At 37.3% G+C, this 20,717-nt stretch overlaps 1 protein-coding gene across 1 annotated transcript; it reads right to left on the reverse strand.

Moving 5' to 3' along the window:
• Positions 1–1,800: 1,800 nt before the first annotated feature.
• pih1d1 (PIH1 domain containing 1) lies at positions 1,801–20,310 on the reverse strand. The gene is made up of 11 exons (XM_061884112.1): positions 20,020–20,310; positions 16,288–16,389; positions 16,161–16,218; positions 13,216–13,404; positions 12,990–13,051; positions 9,806–9,887; positions 8,370–8,466; positions 8,275–8,301; positions 8,098–8,176; positions 7,357–7,500; positions 1,801–4,595 (listed from the first exon to the last, which is right to left on the reverse strand). The coding sequence occupies exons 2-11, from the start codon at positions 16,366–16,368 to the stop codon at positions 4,560–4,562; spliced, it is 855 nt and encodes a 284-aa protein (XP_061740096.1). The 5' UTR covers positions 16,369–16,389; positions 20,020–20,310; the 3' UTR covers positions 1,801–4,559.
• Positions 20,311–20,717: the final 407 nt, after the last annotated feature.

Genomic DNA, 20,717 nt, shown 5'->3' on the forward strand with positions numbered 1-20,717 from the left:
TGACCCAGCAACACTCAGAACTGCAATAAATAGAGCAATTGAGGAGACACAAACACGACACAGAACAAACCTAAGGTAATGAAACAAAAATGAATATTATCAAGAACAGTATCAATATTAGTTATAATTTCAGCATAGCAGTGATTAAAAATCCCTCATTGACATTATCATTTGACATTTATGAAAAATTAAAAAAAAAGAAACAATAATGTCACAGTGGCTTACACTTGCATCGCATCTCATAAGCTTGACAACACACCGAGTCCAATGTTTTCACAAAGATAAACAGAGTGATATTTTTGGTTCGTTTAATAGTTAAAACAAATTTACATTTTTGCAATCAGTTGATAAAATATTGTCCTTTACAATTATAAAAGCTTTTAAAAAAAAATCTACTACTCTCCTAGCATGTCAGCAGACTGGGGTAGATCCTGCTGAAATCCTATGTACTGAATGAATGCAGAATCGTTTTGAATCGGAAAAAAATCGTTTTTGAATCGAGAATTGCGTTGAATCGGAAAAAATCGATTTATAATCAAATCGCGACCCCAAGAATCGATATTGAATCGAATCGTGGGACACCCAAATATATATACACACACACACACATATATATATATGTCTACATACACACACACATATATATATACACATGTATATATATATATATTATATACATATATATATACTACACACATATATATGTATATATACATATGTATGTATGTGTATATATATACATGTGTATATATACATATATATGCATGTATATATGTTTATATAAGTGTATACATATGTGTGTGAATATATACATATATGTATATACATATGTATATATACATATATATGTATATACAACTGTTCCAGGATGTATATACATATACATATGTATTACAAGACTGTCTCAGAAAATTAAAATATGGTGATAAAGTCCTTTATTTTCTGTAATGCAACTAAAAACATGAAAATGTCATACATTCTGGATTCATTACACATCAACTGAAATATTGCAAGCCTTTTATTATTTTAATATTGCTGATTATGGCATACAGCTTAAGAAAACTCAAAAATCCTATCTCAAAAAATTTAAATATTAAAAAAAAAAAGATTTATAACAGCAAAACAAAATCAAACTTTTGAAAATGTCAATTAATGCACTCAGTACTTGGTTGGGAATCCTTTTGCACGGATTACTGCATCAATCCAGAGTGGCATGGAGGCAATCGGCCTGTGGCATTGCTGAGGTGTTATGGATGCCCAGGATGCTTCAAAAGCGGCCTTTAGCTCATTTGCATTATTGGGCCTGGTGTCTTTCAGCTTTTTCTTCACAATAACCCACAAATTCCTCTCTGCACTATGCACTTCAACATCCGCTGACCCCTCTCTGTCAGTTTACGTGGCCTACCATTTCGTGACTCAGTTGCTGCTGTTCCCAAACTCTTCCATCCATCCATCCATTTTCTACTGCTTATTCCCTTTGGGGTCGCGTGGGGCGCTGGTGCCTATCTCAGCTACAATCAGGCAGAAGGCGGGGTACACCCTGGACAAGTCGCCACCTCATCACAGGGCCAACACAGATAGACAGACAACATTCACACTCACATTCACACACTAGGGCCAATTTAGTGTTGCCAATCAACCTATCCCCAGGGGAAAACATGCAAACTCCAACCAGAAAGATCCTGAGCCCGGGATTGAACCCAGGACTACTCAGGCCTTCGTATTGTGAGCCAGACACACTAACCCCTCTTCCACCGTGTCGCCCCAAACTCTTCCATTTTCCTTTAATAAAGCAGACAGTTGACTTTGGAATATTTATGACCGAGGAAATTTCATGACTGGATTTGTTGCACAGTTGGCATCATATAACAGTTTCATGCTGGAAATCACTGAGCGTATACATACATACATATATACATACATACATAAAAACACACACATAAATACGATACAACGCCTGTGTTTTGTTCAGGAGAGAACACACAGAATCTAATACAAATAAAATTAGAAGAAAAAAATAAATTTAAGAGATGGTTTGACAAAAAAAAGACTCTTTGAAACTCAGTAAAACTAAAATCATGCAATTTAGTAATAGTACAAAAGAAAGTCAACACAAATACAAATAAATGGACATTGAATAAATAAAATAAACCTAATTTTGAGTGTAATAATAAATGATAAAATTTACTTAAAATCTCATGAAAAAATGTACAACAAAGTGGCAAGAAATACGTCAATAATGAATAAAGCAAAATATCTTCTGGACCACAAATCACTCAATTTTTTGTAGTGCGCACCAGTGTTACCATACCGGAGTTATTGTGTAGAAATAACTACAAAAGTACAATTTTTTGTCACTTGTTAAGTCAAAAAGAAAGATGAGTTAAGAGTAATACATAATGAGTGCTACATACAGTGATTACAAATACATTGGAGGCAGATACTAGAGTTGACATAATTCACACGAGTCATTATTTCTCTGTGATTGTTGGTCTTAAGCTAATGAAGATTTTGGCAAAATGAGGGTAATAAGAGATTTTTTGGACGTACTGTGTATTTTTTTACGTTTATTGCGCCGTCGGGTGATTGTTAAGAGTGCCTGCAGGTCACAAAACATTGCAGGAATGTAGCAGCAGAGTGCAACAAATACGGCTGCAAAAGCATACTTTCACAAAATGAAAGCATGTTGTATTGTAAATCAGTGGTTCTTAACCTGGGTTCGATCGAACCCTAGGGGTTCGATGAGCCGGCCTCAGGGGTTCGGTGGAGGTCAAAATACACCTGACTCATCGTGTAAATAAAAACTTCTCCCTATCGGCGTATTATGGATACTGCAACAGCAGAAGTCACACTGATTTTCAGGTGTCTAATTTTTTGTGAGTTCATGTACTGTGTTGGTTTTGTTCTTTTAACAAGGTGATGGTCATGCATGGATCATTTTTTGCACCAGTACAAAAAATATATAACTTTGTCTTGTATTTGAAAATGTATAATTTTTTTTTCACTAAAGAAGGGTTCGGTGAATGTGCATATGAAACTGGTGGGGTTCGGTACCTCCAACGAGGTTAAGAACCACTGTTGTAAATTTATAAGTTAAAGTATATTTAGAATTATATATATATATATATATATATATATATATATATATAGACACGTTATTTAGTTTTTTCCATCAGAAAAACCAACGTCACAACGACAGAAAACTAATTTTGTTGTGTTTTTAAAGTGCAATGAAAATAGAGTTATATTCTATTCTATTGTTCAAGGGAAAACTTGTAAATATGGGGGTTGCCCCTGCCTCACAGCCTGTATCTTGGACTATTTGACAGAAGCGGGGTACAGAGGCCTGGTGAAAGGACATTAGTAAAACCAGGGAAATAATCATGGACTCCTGTTCTTGTTCAACCTTTACAAAAACCCTCCTAGTTCCTGAAATATGCAAGTGGTGGTCTGCAAAACATTTTAAGATGTGGAACAATATATTCCAGGATGTCTAGCCGTATGATTCCCGCTTGGGGTGTAATCATAATCGAACTTAGTTCCTCCCACATCGGTATGGAGCGGCAGACCAACTTATTAAGCAACCAAACCCCAAAAATTAAAATTGCAAGCTAGCGCCCCCTAGGAAGAGACAAAAAACAGACTGCTTGTAACTTCCGTTAGGAATGTCGTAGAGACATGAAACAAAAACCTCTGTGTAGGTCTGACTAAGACCTACACTTCCAATTAAAAGGTCTATACCCAAAATCAACAGAAATTTTGCAAAAACTCATTCAAAGCAACATTTTTGCAAAAAACGCTATTTTTGCCTCTTTCATAATTATTCTTTGTCTAGTTAAAAGGGACGCGTAACACAAAATGCTTTGGATTAGGTAACAGCTACGGGGATCGCAACAAAGGAGCATTTTATTCACTGTTTCAACAGGTATATTACAATCAAAGCATCTATTTTTAAATCATTTACTTTTCAAAGATCTCTTTTGTGAATGTGCATAGAGAGCCATGACTGACAAGCCATTAACACCAATCATTTTTATTCAAAGCCGACGTCAATTTTTACAACATAACACCAGCTATTGTGGTGTTATTTTTTTAGGTTACTTTTTTTTTAGTATGCTGAATGAAATGTTGGATTTGAGCGGCTTTTATTTTTCATGTTTGTACACAGGTGAGATATCTTTGCATTAAAATTGTACACAATGGCCACCGTGCAGTGTTTAAACAGGTGAGCAAGACCATAATCACCCCAAACACCGCTATTTTGTTCTATTACCCCCTGATTTGAACCAGAAAAGTGCGGGTCACAATGACTGAACGAGAGTACCCTCTAAGCATCTAACCTACCAGTGCCATAAAGCAGCTTTAAGTAAATTATAACAATGAAACTATTTTGAATTAATTGTAGCCTTTTATTTACAATTTCAGCACAATAAACCCATGATTGTATTTGTTTTTTTTAATAGCGTGAACATGTGTGCTGTGCCTTTCAGTATATACAGTGCATAAACTCATCAAACATATTCACCTTAAAGAAATACCTTAAGTTTATGTCTGTCACTTCAAGATGACACTAGGGGCAAGGTGATTGTGAGGACCTAGCACAGAAAAAACAGGAAGAATGAGTTAAAATATGTGGATACTGTCTGTTTATTGTCTGAATTGTGGACCAAGGATAACATTATGCTAACATACAATTTAAAAGTGTGGTATAAAAGTATTTTTTTTGTTTTTGTTTATATAGTATTGTTCTTGTATTATATTGTTTATGTTATATATGTTATATATATATATATATATATATATATATATATATATATATATATATATATATATATATATATATATATATATATATATATATATATATATATATATATATATATATATATATGTGGTCCTCTCCAAGGTTCTCATTGTCATCATTGTCACCGACGTCCCACTGGGTGTGAGTTTTCCTTGCCCTTATCGTGGGCCTACCGAGGATGTCGTAGTGATTTGTGTTGTGGTTTGTGCAGCCCTTTGAGACACTAGTGATTTAGGGCTATTTAAGTAAACATTGATTGATTGATTGATAAATGTGGGATGAGTGAGAGGAGTTGGGATATTATAAGAATCTGCTTCATCCAACCCCTTTTCAAGCCTTGCATAAATATCTCTGCCAAAGTGTAAAAGAAAAAAGGTGTTTTGTTTTACTGAGCAGGTTTGAAATAAATATTTCAATTCAATTCAATTCAATAAAGTCTTAGGTTGTTCCGGCTTGTGTCAACAACCCATTTATGTCGATCAACTCATCAAGATTTGGTCCACGGTGGGCTTCTCGTTCCAAAAAAATTGCCCGCTTAAGTCGATGTCGACATAAAAATTGAGACATTTCTATGAAAAATCGGTCTGTATGTTGACATGTGTTGTAGTATTTTTACCTTCGTTATCGCTAGGCAGTCTGAAACGACATAATTACTGTCTAGTTACGTAGCATTAAAACCTCCATGCTTCCCGTTCAGTGCATATAAGCGTAAAAATAAAAGCATGGCAGTTTCAACCTGAATATCACCACAGAAACAAACCAAATACACACATTTCTTTTCTTTCTTTTTTAGATTTTTGGCCAATGAAAAATATGGCATGTACAAAAACGTATTAATGACGAAATTCCGGCCGCAGTTCTGTTAGATAGAGAAAAAAAAGTCCTATAAAAACAGAAATATCTAAATTTTAAGCTGCCATAGGTTTGAAAATCATTTATTATGATGGCCCATTCTCCTTATGACTTCGACCAAAATCACAAGTAAATGTGACACCTATTACGACTATTTTGAAAGTCGAGAAGTCATTGATTTACTTAAGAATTATAACGCGTACACAAAATTAGTGGCTCTAATTAAGCAAACCAAATTAAAATTCAGTTTGAGATATTTTAGGCATGTAATTACGAACAAGAAAGATGACTAAATTATAAATATCTATCGACACTGTAACTATGCTGCTTATTTGGCTGTTGAAAAAACAACAACTATTAAACTTTTATCTGTTTAAAAGCAATGATAGGCAAAGTGCTAACAAAAATCAAAGTGTCATTTTTTAAATACCGGTATGTTTAATACTTATGAAGCCAGCGTATTAGTACCTAAAGTTGTGTGTGTGTCTGTATGTTTGTGTGTGTGCGTGTGACTGATGTTTTTTATTATGCCTTTCTTCTTTGCACAGCAAATTGACGCTGCTTTAAAAAGTACTTAAATTGATTTAGACAGTTTTAGACTTTGGCTACAATGATAGTTATTTTTCACACAACTTTGTCTCACCCTTGTCAGCTAAATGGCAGGATAAAAAGCTAATCTTACCGAGTTGAGGCCGTATTTTTTACTGCACAGAAATGAAGCGAGAGAAAATTAAGTTAAACTAAGCGCTCGGCTCTGTTTATTTACACCGAGGGGAAATCTCCAAGGCAAAGTCTGTGTCGTTATGTTCCGCCATATATTTTCAACTCAAAGGACGCTAGTGATACATCCACCAGTGCTGCTATGACACTGTTTCCAGGTAATATGCAGTGTTGCCTAAAATACATTAATAAATGCCGGTTTTTCGGTAAATAAAAATGTAAACGGTATTACTAATCATTGTGAATTTTAACGCTGTTTATCATTATATTGTTTACTGTTACAACATACACAGTACAGGCCAAAAGTTTTGACACACCTTCTCATTCAATGTGTTTTCTTTATTTTCATGACTATTTACATTGTAGATTGTCACTGAAGGCATCAAAACTGTGAATGAACACATGTGGAGTTATGTACTTAACAAAAAGGTGAAACAACTGAAAACATGTTTTATATTCAAATTTTTTCAAAATATCCACCCTTTGTTCTGATTACTGCTTTGCACACTCTTGGCATTCTCTCAATGAGCTTCAAGAGGAAGTGACCTGAAATGGTTTTCACTTCACAAGTGTGTTTGAAGCTCATCGAGAGAATACCAAGAGTGTGCAAAGCAATAATTAGAGCAAAGGGTGGCTATTTTGAAGAAACAAGAATATAAAACATGTTTTCAGTTATTTCACCTTTTTGTTAAGTACATAACTCCACATGTGTTCATTCATAGTTTTGATGAACCTCAGTGACAATCTACGAGAGACTGTGCTTTTAAATATTGGACTTTCTGCTGGTTTTCTTAGTCGTTAAGATGGAAAAACTCGGGCTGCGGTCTGACAAAATTGCTTCAGCACAGCCATTGTTCCAGTGATATCTGATTCCTTACAACTGACAATCAACGTATATAATCACAAGCTTGACCATCCAACTGCATCAACTTTTCATGGATGTTTAGGGAGTTGAACTGACGCAGTTTTATTGGCTTTACCTGAGTGCTACTGTTGTACTGGGCTACGCTCATGTCCTGGTCAACCACGAAGGAATGGAAGATATCAAGATGGTAGAGCGAAGGTCTGGCTGTCAACACCAAGCGATCCTCACCAACATCAAGGACAAGCGACCGCGACGAAACCTGGACAGCCAACACTTAAATACAACTTGAGACTTTTTACTCAGCTTTCACATGAGATCTACAACGTACAGTAGGGAAGGGATTCATATGGCTCCATTCGTGGGTTGCGCTTCGGTGAAAGGAAGGGGGATGAGGTGGGGGGGGTTTAATCATTTTACAATGCAGTCTGCTGAAAATTATGAAAAGCGCCACGTTACATAGCAACTGACGCTGTGGTCAAATTTGTAAGTGCCAATGAACACATTTTAACATATTCAAAACTCTACTGCTATCTGGTGGCTAAAGTGAATAGTGTCTCCATTCATCACGTTTCATGTGAATACCCTTCCTACTGTACTAAATTGAATTATTAATTATCTAAAGGGACAACTGCACCAGTTCAAAATGTCTTAGTTAATGCAAAAAATTCAAATGTTTATGACCCACATCCATAATGGAACATTTAACACAACTTTCATTTAGCGTACGTAACAAGCAAGGTTGAGTCACTCAGGTTTGTTGCAATGTTGCAAACGATCAACGTAAAAGAGTGTGTGCAGGTTTTACTCCTACGTTTGAGTGGGAACTGCGTTTATTTTGTATGTGTGTGTCTCTCACCACACCAGGCAGCTTGATTTCTGCTATGAGGTACTCAGGGACACCAGCTGGGGGCTCTACAAACAAGGTGAACTCTGGTCTGAGAAGTGAGAAATATGAAAAAAAATAAAAGTACTCAAGGAAGTATAAAAAATGAAAACGTGAATGTGTATTAATCGTTTCTACAAGGACTTTTACCTTTTTGCAATAGAAGAGGAGTTTTCCCTAAGAAAAAGGTTACACACAGTCAATAGTGTCTGGTTACTTTCTGATGATCATCATTCCAGACTTACTGCGTTTGGAGCTCTTCTATAACTGGCTTGCTTTTGGTGCGAATGTTCTGCTCGATGACTGACCCTAAGAACTTTCTGTTCTTCAGCACCTTCCATTCTGGGGAAAAAACAAGAACCACACTCTTAAAAACTCTCAACACAAAAATGAAGAACTATGTATACTTTAAACCAGTGTTTCGTAACCATTGTTGGGCCGTAAGCACCCCCTCAAGGGCTGCCAAAAAAAACTGTTTCTCAGCTGTGGTCCGAAAGGGCTCCAGCGGTACTCAGTTGTAATACAGTTTTCTAAACCTTGTGGCAGTAATGAAAATATCAAACAAACAGAGGAAGTATGGAGCTAAAGCTTAGAGAGGTTTCTTCAGTGCAAAAAAATATGACTTAAATGGTGCAGCTGTATTTTCATTTGCACTTAAATCTTTTTGAAAGTTAATCTACGAAACATATGTTATTACTATTCAATATTAATTTGGTTGGAATTAGTTTTTATATTTGTATATATATTTGTCATCAGTATTTATGAGTCTCTTATTTTGCAATATATTTTATTGGTATTTATTCTCGCAATCAGCCTCACCCAAGTCTTGATAATATTTGTGGTTAACACATGGTTTCATATCATTTGACAAGGTTTATACCGTTAAACTGTAAGTAAGTTAAATAAAAATATAGAAAACGATTAAAATGGACAGTAAAATGACTAATTCAGTGTTGAAAATGGAGTGGGACCCGGGCCCTTCGGTAGTGTTATAAAGTGTTTCTCAACCTTTTTTCAGTGATGTACCCCCTGTGAACATTTTTTTTAATTAAAGTACCCCCTAATTAGAGCAAAGCATTTTTGGTTAAAAAAAAGAGATAAAGAAGTAAAATGCAGGACTACGTCATCAGTTTCTGATTGATTAAATTGTGTAACAGTGCAAAAATATTGCTCATTTGTAGTGGTGTTTCTTGAACTATTTGGAAAAAAAGATATAAAAATAACTAAAACTTGTTGAAAAATAAACAAGTGATTCAATTATGAATAAAGATTTGTACACATAGAAGTAATCATCAACTTAAAGGGCCATCTTTGGGGATTGTAATAGAGATCCATCTGGATGCATAAACTTAATTGCAAACATTTCTGCACAAAAAAAGAAATTTTTAACATCAATATTTATGAAAATGTCCACAAAAATTCTAGCTGTCAACACTGAATATTGCATTGTTGCATTTCTTTTTACACTTTATGAACTTACATTCATATATTGTTGAAGTTTTATTCTTTTTGAATTGTTGCTATTTTCAGAATATTTAAAAAAAATCTCACGTGCCCCTTGGCATACCTTCAAGTACCCCCAGGGGTACGCATACCCCCCATTTGAGAACCACTGGTGTAATAGATGGGCCCCGGGAACAAAAAGATTATTAATCCTTGCTTTAAACAAATGCACACTTACCTCTACTAAGCATGAGATTGTATTTGTTCTCTAGACCTTCCAAAGACACCATGATAACAAACTGCTGGAACAAGGCTTCCCCCTACAAGGCACATACATACAATGTGAATCAGTGAAACTAAAATAGTCATCACACATTTAATTATGTACATGATGACTCAGATAGGTGTAATTATGACACATGTATGGTGCTTAGGCATTTTTATATAATGTCCACAAAGTTCAATGGTCAGGTGACTTTGTTTGGCACATGGTGACCTGATATGTTGGTTTTGGTTAATTTGCACCAGAGGTTGTTTGGATTTGTACATATAAATTAATGTTATGCTAATACAACACTCATGGCAATCGACTAACAATGCTCACATTGTTTAATAGATGGTGGTGATTTAATTACCGGTAATCCATCTGGCCCACGGGCTGTAGTTTGGACACATCTGATGTACACTAAGGCCGCATACTACAAAGGATGCAATAGCCATTTTGCAATGTTGTACATAAAAGACAGACGTATTTGTGTTCCGGGTGAAAACGTGGATTTTTAATCTTTCTAGTATTCAGGCACGTGAGCTCACTTTGACGACAAAAAAAGGAAAATTAAGAAAAAAAGATAATTTTCTATCAGTATCAAATGCTGCCACACAAACCATGAGAGAAAATGTTGAAAATCAAGACTACATTTCCTGCAATTGGGTGCATTTCTGCACTATATTTTACCATTAGAATGTATTCTCATCTACCAACCTCTTTTGGCTGTATTTTAGACACTTACATGCCCCATGTAATGTACTTCATAATTTTTGTTTTTTTAGTATATGATAACCACTGTCACCTCAAAAATGCACCTTCTTGACGGTGACCAATTAATGCTCTAGAACAGTGTTTTTCAACCTTTTTTGAGCAAAGGCACATTTTTTGCGTTGAAAAAATCTGGAGGCACACCACCAGCAGAATTAATTAAAAAACAAAACTCAGTTGACAGTAAAAAGTCGTTGTCGCAATTGTTTGATATGAATTTAAACCATAACCAAGCATGCATCACTATAGCTCTTGTCTCAAAGTAGGTGTACTGCCACCACCTGTCACATCACGCCGTGACTTAGTTTGAAGTTTTTGGTGTTTTCCAGTGTGTAGTGTTTTAGTTCATGTCTTGCACTCCTATTTTGGTGGATTTTTCTCTTTTTTTGGTATTTTCGTGTAGCAGTTTCATGTCTTCCTTTGAGCTATATTTCCCGCAACTACTTTGTTTTAGCAATCAAGAATATTTCAGTTGTTTTTATCGTTCTTTCTGGGGACATTAGTGATTTTTATGTCATGTTCGAATGTACTTTGTGTACGCCGTCTTTGTTCCACAGTAAGTTTTTGCAGTCAGTTTTAGTTTCGTTCTGCACAGCCTTCCCTAAGCATCAATGCCTTTTCTTAGGGGCACTCACCTTTTGTTTATTTTTGGTTTAAGCATTAGACATATTTTTACCTGCACGCTGCCTCCCGCTGTTTCCGACATCTACAAAGCAATTAGCTACTGGCTGCCACCCACTGATATGGAAGAGTATTACAAGGTTACTTTGCCAAGCTTTAAAAAAGCACCGACACTTAAGAACAACTCGTAATTTTCAGACTATAATTACTGGTTTGCAAAAATTATTTTTAACCCAACTAGGTGAAATTAGATAATCTTCCACGGCACACCAGAATGCATCTCACGGCACACTAGTGTGCCGCGGCACAAAAACACTGCTCTAGAACTACAAATGGTTCAGAACTAACAGTGTTCAGGTCCATCCATCCATCAATCAATCTTCTACCGCTTGTCATCATTCAAATATGAATACCGTATTTTTCTGACTAAAAGTCGCAGTTTTTTTCATAGTTTCATAGGTGCAACTTATACTCAGGAGCGACTTATGTGTGAAATTATTAACACGTTACCGTAAAATATCAAATAATATTATTTACCTCATTCACGTAAGAGACTAGACGTATAAGATTTCATGGGATTTAGCGATTAGGAGTGACAGATTGTTTGGTAAATGTATAGCATGTTCTATATTTTATAGTTATTTGAATTACTTTTACCATAATATGTTACGTTAACATACCAGGCACCTTCTCAGTTGGTTATTTATGCGTCATATAACGTACACTTTTTCAACCTTTTGTTCACTATTCTTTATTTATTTTAAATTATCTTTCAAATGTCTATTCTTGGTGTTGGGTTTTATCAAATAAATTTCCCCCCAAAATGCGACTTATATATGTTTTTTTTCCTTATTTTATTATGCATTTTCGGCAGGTGCGACTTATACTCCGGAGCAACTTATACTCTGAAAAATACGGGAGTAGCAAAGTAAGCAGCCGTCAACGTTGTGGACCTTGATGCTAAATATGGTAACTAGCAAGTTAGTCTGGTGCTCCTGATCGTTCTGATCCTGATAGTTTGACCCAAAAATAAATGTTAAACGTTGATTTCTGCATGTTCGCGGACGTTTCACATTGATTGATTGATACTTTTATTAGTAGATTGCACAGTACAGTGCATATTTCGTACAATTGACTACTAAATGGTAACACCCGAATAAGTTTTTCAACTTGTTTAAGTCGGGGTCCACGTTAAGCAATTAATGGTAAATGCCCGATTATTTAAAAAAAATGACTTTTTCTAATTTTTTCTGCCTTTTTGCTCTTTTTAGACAAGTTATCTTACTCCCGCCTGTAGTCATGAGGCCCAGCACAGTCATGTAATTTGCAAAACTGGGTCAGAAATGGAAAGAGCGGTGGTCTTAGTACACATCTCTGTGGAGCCCCAGCGCTAAATGTGATGGTTTCGGAGGTGTTGCTATTTCGACATGGACATTTTGTGGAAGTCCAGCGCTCAATAAAAGTTTTTGTATGAACTACTCGAAAATTAATTGTGTTGGTAGAGAACTTATGACTTATCTGAGTCGGGGTGGGGCGGACATGGGTGGAGAGCAGCAGACATGGATACCTCTACGGACATGCTTAACTTGCAAGCAAACTGAAACTTGGGAAGGAGGCAGCCATATTGTTTCTTACTGTTGCTGTCCTACTACACAGCTTCCTTTTAACCCACACTTTGCACATGTTGACATTATTTTCTAAAATATCATGTTTTCCTCCTTCCTTTAAAGAACAGCACTGTAAGAAAGCACAACAATCTACACACCTGACACTTCTGGAAGAACTCCTGGTTAATGACCACGTCATAAGCCGTGCACCCCTGAGAATCTGACACAAAGACACTTTTAGTTAAGGCATGATGAGAGATAAGTATAAAAATATTAAGAGTGGAACTAAAAGATTATCTTCCTTAAAAGTTAAGCGTTCTGAATACTTTCTGATTGCACTGCACTGTAGGTATTCCTGAATTAAATGTAACTGTGAAGACTTACTGTTGTCTACCTCGGCGTGTGGCTCCCCGAGACTCATGGGAACTCTGTAACCACTGGGATCTTCCGATTGGAGCAACTCCACCAGCTCCTCTTTGGACAGTTCCGGTGGGGGAGGAACTAAGTTCGACTGACAGATGTTGACAAAGACCTTCTGTTTGTCCTTTTCCGACACCGTCTTTACACATATTCCTGAGAGGGAGGACACATTAGAGCAGGGGTGCCTAAATGTTTTGCCTCCAAGGGCCAAAGTAAAAATGTGCTAATAGTCCTTGGGCCAAGCAGAGCTTTTAACCATGCAACAGCACCACAAGTGAGGGATTTAGCCTCATGCCGCCATATATAAATATAAAGTAGTGGAGAATGTTACACAATTCAGTTAACATGCAACTCTGCATCTTTTATGTACATTTTTAACCTCAAAACATTCAAAATATTCTTTTTCTACAGCTTTTCGCCATTTCCAGGTGTTCTATAAGTAGTTTGTCCTAGATATTTCATGCGCTTGCTTTCAAACTTAAACAAGACAGATTAGACATAAGGAAGATGTTAAATTTCAAAGCGTTTAGGTTTTCGTTATGGGATGTGAGTGAAGCATGGCGGCCAAGATTATCCTTCTCCATTGAGCGTCAAAAAGTCACGGCTTTACCGTCTCAAATTCAAATGCGACTCGTTAGCCTGTAGAAACAGAAAGCTATCATTTTTCACTATAAAATTTGATGACTGAACTGGTGTAAAATATGTGGCCCTTTCTACATTGCATTACTGTAATTGCAAAAACAGTAGCACTCATATTTTTACCTCAAGACTTTGGCGACTGACCTGCTCCTTTTTTACTGTGCCATCAAAGATCATGCAGTTTAAAAAAGGACAGTGTGAATATTTTTTAAATTTGGTAGCCAACCTTTGATGGGTCAAAAAAAATGACACGGGGGGCCAAATTTAGCCCGCAAGTCCCACTTTGTGCATTAGAGTGTGATGCATTTACAGAGTATTTCCAATATTTTGATCATATGTTTTTATTATGTGAAGCTAGTCACCAGCAGGGATGGGTATTGTTTGCATGTTAATCAATACTTGTACCAAAAAACTGTACTGGAAAAACAGTGCCGGTGCTTAAATGGTGCCTGAATCGGTACTTAAAAAATGAAGAACATGCACATTATTGTAAATTAAAAAAACAATGTCCTAGCCTTTTTATGCAGTTTTTTTTAGATAAAAAGTAAACATACTGGTAATTGAAAGACTTTAAAATCAAAGACTTCCTCAGCAAATCAACTCAGGAAGTAGTATAAACGGTTGAGGCATTTAATAACGTCTTGATTACTGTTGTCGACTAAATGCAACAGAATAAAAACTGAAAAGTTGATAATTGATATGAAACGTCATTTAGTGTTTATAATGTGAAACTTCATGATGACAAACCTAGAGGCAAGTAATTCAGGTATTGAATGTGCTCTTATTCTGAAGGTGTCTCAAAGGATGTCACTGCCACTGGCAGCAAAATACTTCAATTTTGTCAATTAAATTATAACTAAGGCTGGGCGATATGGCTTTTTTTTAATATCTCGATATTTTTAGGCCATTCCGCGATATACGATATATATCACGATATATATTACGATATTTTGCCTTAGCTTTGAATGAACACTTGATGCATAAAATCCCAGCAGTATGATGATTATATGTGTATAAATTAAAACATTCTTCTTCATACTGCATTCATTTATGCTACTTTTAAACTTTCATGCAGAGAGGGAAATCACAACTAAGTCAATTGACCAAAAGTGTATTTCTTAAAGTTAATAAGCAATGGCACAAACATTCATGTAATTTCCAAAACATAAAGTGCAAGATTGTCAGAGACATTTTAAGTGTCAAATAAAAATTAGCTGCATAATAGGAAATCAAATAGCATTCGTCCTTCACTATGTGGTAGGTTACTACGGACGTTGTGGAATTATCTTGATTCTCTAGCGAGTGACTTTTCAAATGATGCTACATATTGGCAGTAATGCTACATTTTATAGCAACGCTTTTGCCTCACACTTGACGAATTACGGTTGACTGTTCGACATATTCCCACTTGAAGCCGAACCACCGCCAGACGATTGACCCCCTGCTGTTTTTATTGGGAATTAAGTCTTCCTTCTTTGTTACCAGATCCGCACCTTCTTTCTCTCCTATTACCACTCGTACGGCTACGTTAGCCCAGTCTGCTACCTCTCTGCTGGGCGAGGGCGTATACGTATTTGACGTATGACGTGACAGTATGTGATGTGTGTAAGTTTGTGCGCCTGCTTGTCTGTGAGAAGGAGAGACAGGAAAGAGTGAGAAGAGCCTGAAGTGTAATGCCCGCAGCTAAAAGCAACTGCGTGAGAACGTATACTCGAATATTACGATATAGTCATTTTATATATCGCACAGAGACAAACCCGTGATATATCGTATATATCGCCCAGCCCTAATTATAACTAGGTAATACTTTCAGAAATAAGTAATACAGTCCACATGAAATTTTGGTAATTATTGCAGCAATACAGAACAGAAACGTTTGTAATTGTTACACTTATACTTCCGGACGTTTGTAAATGCAACCTCCCTTGTTATAACTGTCATTCATTGGTGCACAATGAGGAAGTGCCAAGTTGATGTTACGGCTACAGGCTAAGCCGAGCGATAGGTTGCTATGGCTGCTGTTTATGAGGCTTGCTGTTGGCGCGTTAAGGTCTTCAATAAAGTTTAAACAGAAATTCAGACTTAGTGTGCTACATTATTTACAAGACGTTACTTGCAGAATATCATCGCCAAGCACTTGTTGTAGGTTGCTGTGACTCCATTCATTTAGCACCGAAATGAAGCATCAATAGCTTCTTTTTTTTGGAGTCAGGTTACGACTGCTTACGTTGGGATTGGAGAACCACGTTTCAGTGCCCATCTCAACTTACCAGGTTGCGGTCGGATCACTTTGGAGTCTGGATTCTCTGCCTGCAGGCTTCCTACTGTCTGATTGGAAAGACAGTAACTTGATTAATCAAATACACTTAATACATCAAAAGAGTAAGTGATTATTACCTGTGACAACAGCTGTTGATACAAGTCTTCCTGCTGCTGTAACTCCATCTCCGAATTGAGGAGTGTTGAGTCTGTGGTCATGTTTTTGGCTCAAATTTAGTCCTGTGGTTTAATGAAATAGGATTAAAACCTCTAAAATAAGGTCCTCTCTAGGGTTGGGCGATATATTGATATACTCGATATATCGCCGGTTTGTCTCTGTGCGATATAGAAAATGACTATCGTGACTAAAATGACTATACGTTCTCACGCAGTTGCTTTTAGCTGCTGGGATTACACTGCACGCTCTTCTCACTCTTTCCTGTCTCTCCTTCTCACAGACAAGCGCACCTTCTTACATACGTCACATACTGTCGCATCATACGCCCTCGCATGAGAGGTAGCAGCATGGGTAACTTTAGCTGTGATGCTAGCGGAGTGGTGCGAGTGGTAAAACGAGATAAAGAAGGTGCCAATCTGGTAACAAAAATGAAGGAAAAATTAATTCCTAAAAAAAACAACACAGGGTCCATTGTCTGACGGCGGCTTGGCTTCAAACAGCAATATGTTGAACAAGTATGCGGCAAAGGCGTTGTTACAAAAAGTAGCACCTACTGCTAATTTGTAGCATCATTTGAAAAGTCCCCCGCTAGAGAACGAAGAGTGCTTGAAACTGCATGTCAACATCTCAGTTCGGTGCCATACCCACAAAATGCCTAAGCAACCATATCAAGATCGTATGAAAAAAATACTCAACAACAGAATTTAATAACGTCTGTAGTAACCTACCACATAGCAAAGGACATACACTATTTGATTTCCTATTACGCAACTAATTTTTATTTGACAGTTACTGAAATATCTTGTGTGACATCATGCACAAAATCCATCCATCCATCATCTTCCGCTTATCCGAGGTCGGGTCGCGGGGGCAACAGCCTAAGCAGGGAAACCCAGACTTCCCTCTCCCCAGCCACTTCGTCTAGCTCTTCCCGGGGGATCCCGAGGCGTTCCCAGGCCAGCCGGGAGACATAGTCTTCCCAACGTGTCCTGGGTCTTCCCCGTGGCCTCCTACCGGTTGGACGTGCCCTAAACACCTCCCTAGGGAGGCGTTCGGGTGGCATCCTGACCAGATGCCCGAACCCCCTCATCTGGCTCCTCTCGATGTGAAGAAGCAACGGCTTTACTTTGAGTCCCTCCCGGATGGCAGAGCTTCTCACCCTATGCACAAAAGTGCACTTTATTTGTTTTAAACTATTGTAGTTGCGTTTTTTACAAAAAGTGCACTTTACTTTAGTGTTGTTTCCATATGTCATCTTAGTGACATCATGCACAAAAGTGCACTAATAGCTTGTTTTAAAATGTCTCTGACAATCTTGCAATTTCTGTGTTTAACATGACATGGAAGTTTGTGCCACAGCTTAATAACTGTTTAATAAATACAATTTTGGTAAATTGACTTAATTGTGGTTTCTCTCTCTGCATGAAAGTTTAAAATGAGCATATATTAATGCAGTATCCAATAATGTTTTAATGTAAACACATAGAGTCATCATACTGGTGTGATTATATGCATCAAGTGTTCATTCAAGGCTAAGGGAAAATATTGAGATATATATCATCTATCGTGACACGGCTTAAAAATATAGAAATATTAATAGAAAGCCATATCGCCCAACCGTAGTCCTCACCCACAATAAAAACAGGATATGTAATTATCAAGTTTATGACATTTTTCTTCAACAGGGAGTAAAATCATTGGTCCCGGGCCGCGTTTAATGTTTATCATGCCTAGGTAGCCCAGTAAATGCCTTTTTTATGCTGTTTCGCGAAACGAATGTCACGTGACCTCAAACTTGACATTTCATTGGCTGGTTCATAGAAAGGATCGATTGCTTCAGTCTTAATTCAGTTTTGCTTTTTTTCAGCGCATCATTTTTTACAACACATTTTTATGCACTGAATTTAAAACACATTTTGCTAACATATTATTTTCAATGAAATTGTAGGCATAGTTTGAGTCAAAAAAATCAGCTGAGAAAATTCAGTGTTAAAAAAAAGCTTTGGTACTAAAGACACAAAATTGACCTGCATAATACACTGTCAAAATTCATGCCATCAAAGACTAAGTGTACTTACTGAAGTGTACTCACGGATGTATTCCATTTGAGACACAGCTTATAGTTGCTGTTTATTACTACGATGCCCAAACGTCTACAAATCCACTAAAACTTGGAATATCATGATTATTGAGAAATGATAGCATGAGCTAAGGTTAATTGTAAAAGAAATGCTGGAATTTAATATTCACTGTCAACAATTCTACATGCAAGTCTATGATGGCACCAATGTTATTTTGCATTAAAGGCCTACTGAAACCCACTACTACCGACCACGCAGTCTGATAGTTTATATATCAATGACGAAATCTTAACATTGCAACACATGCTAATATGGCCGGTTTAGTTTACTAAATTGCAATTTTAAATTTCCTGCGAGGTATCCTGTTGAAAACGTCCTGGAATTATGACGCATATGATGACGCGTGCGCGTGACGTCACCGGTGGTAGCGGACATATTCTCCCAGCACCGATCACGGCTAAAAGTAGTCTGTTTTCAATCGCATAATTACACGGTATTCTGGACATCTGTGTTGCTGAATCTTTTGCAATTAATAATGGAGACTACAAATAAGAAAGATTTTGTTGGAAAATGGTGTATTGCAGCCGGCTGTAGTCACACAAACAAAGCCGGTGTTTTTGTTTGTTGTGAAGCTTTAATATGGAACAGAGCGGTCAAGCAACATGGTTCTCTACCACATGTCCACCGGCAGGTTTCGGTGACAAAATTGTGGTAATAAGTCTGCTCTTACCGTAAACATGTGTCGTTCCTCCTGCAGCTGTCAAAGAGGCAGCTGCGACTTACTTGGCTCCACCATGGCTTCCCTCAGGGACACTGGCGGTTACCACACCCCTCCGACTATCAGGTATGACTATATAATCTCACTATAACACTAGTAACACAATAAGCAGATAAGGGATTTTCCAGAATTATCCTAATAAATGTGTCTAATAACATCTGAATCGCTCCTGCCCTCGTCTTTTTTTCTTCTTCTTCTTCCACAAATCTTTCATCATCTCTCAAATTAATAGGGTAATTGTCGCTTTCTCGGTCCGAATCGCTCTAGCTACTGGTGGCTATGATTATAAACAATGTGAGGATGTGAGGAGCCCTACAACCCGTGACGTCACGCGCACATCGTCTGCTACTTCCGGCACAGGCAAGGCTTTTTTATTAGCGACCAAAAGTTGAAAACTTTATCGTCGATGCTCTCTACTAAATCCTTGCAGCAAAAATATGGCAATATCGCGAAATGATCAAGTATGACACATAAAATGGACCTGCTATCCCCGTTTAAATAAGAAAATCTCATTTCAATAGGCCTTTAAACACAGGATGGAGTTCCCATGAAGACATAAACGTGCATAAACATATATACACTATGAAAAGTCACAGTGCACCAAAATGAACTTTTAAAACAACTAAAAGCTGAAGCTACATACACACAGTTGCAGAGTGAATACGGTTACTTTATGAACAACTAGTAGGAACATGTACGTTAGCGTTAGCTTTAGCACCACGAAGGTACAAAGCAGCCATGAAGTTTAGCACCGCGTTTTGTTTGAAACCAAACATGCCGCATTGCGTTTCAGTTTTAAACGCAAATATATACACATAGCGAAGAACACTTACCCGTCTTCGGCAAAAAGTTGTGTTTGTTGACAACCCACACATCACCTGGTGGCGGCTGACAAGCGACAGTGTACTCGCCAGTTTCCACCAGCAGCACTTCCGCTTTGGACCCTTCAGAATAAAAGCCCGCACAGTTGACCCTCAAACGGTTTTGCACAAACACTGGAAAAGTAATTGGTGTTATTGCATGAAATACCAAGTCAAATTCGATTTATGAATTCATCATTTCATGTTCAGTGGTTCAAGAGGAGAAGAGTATTTTGTATACTTTGTTAACTGAGCTACTGTGTGTAAAAATTTTCCTTGTGGATCAATACAGTTTGTCTAGGTCGAAGTCTAAAGCAGAGGTCTCAGACACGCGACTCGCGGGCCAGTTGCGGCCCCCACCTAAATATGAAAGTTTAATGTTAGTGCGGCAGGCGAGTTTTATATGAATGGCGCTTGACAACGTTGTGTTATTTGAGTCCAAAATTGCTCAACGTTCTGGGTTGCCTACCCCTGCGTTAGTGGAAAAGCGGCAAAAGAGTGAAAGCGACAGAGACGTTGCCATGGAGACGAGGTTTTTTTTTACATGCCCGGCTGAAGTCACATCGCGACACCTGTCCGTCAGTAATAACAGTCCCCGATAACCTGGACCAATTCAAACCGTTATTTGTTTTCTTTATTTCTTAATTTGCTTTGCCTCACACAATGAACAC

Source organism: Nerophis ophidion, linkage group LG23 (assembly GCF_033978795.1).
Source record: "Nerophis ophidion isolate RoL-2023_Sa linkage group LG23, RoL_Noph_v1.0, whole genome shotgun sequence".
Classification (NCBI taxonomy): domain Eukaryota; kingdom Metazoa; phylum Chordata; class Actinopteri; order Syngnathiformes; family Syngnathidae; genus Nerophis; species Nerophis ophidion.

What these genes read in the sequence shown, in the direction of transcription:
- pih1d1 (XM_061884112.1), bottom strand. Translation starts at nt 16,368, where the DNA reads ATGACCACAGACTCAACACTCCTCAATTCGGAGATGGAGTTACAGCAG. An exon ending in TCCTCTTCTATTGCAAAAAG is followed by an intron (nt 8,177 to 8,274) that starts GTAAAAGTCCTT and finishes CTCACTTCTCAG; the next exon opens with ACCAGAGTTCACCTTGTTTG. An exon ending in AGTACAACAGTAGCACTCAG is followed by an intron (nt 4,596 to 7,356) that starts GTAAAGCCAATA and finishes TTTCTGTGCTAG; the next exon opens with GTCCTCACAATCACCTTGCC.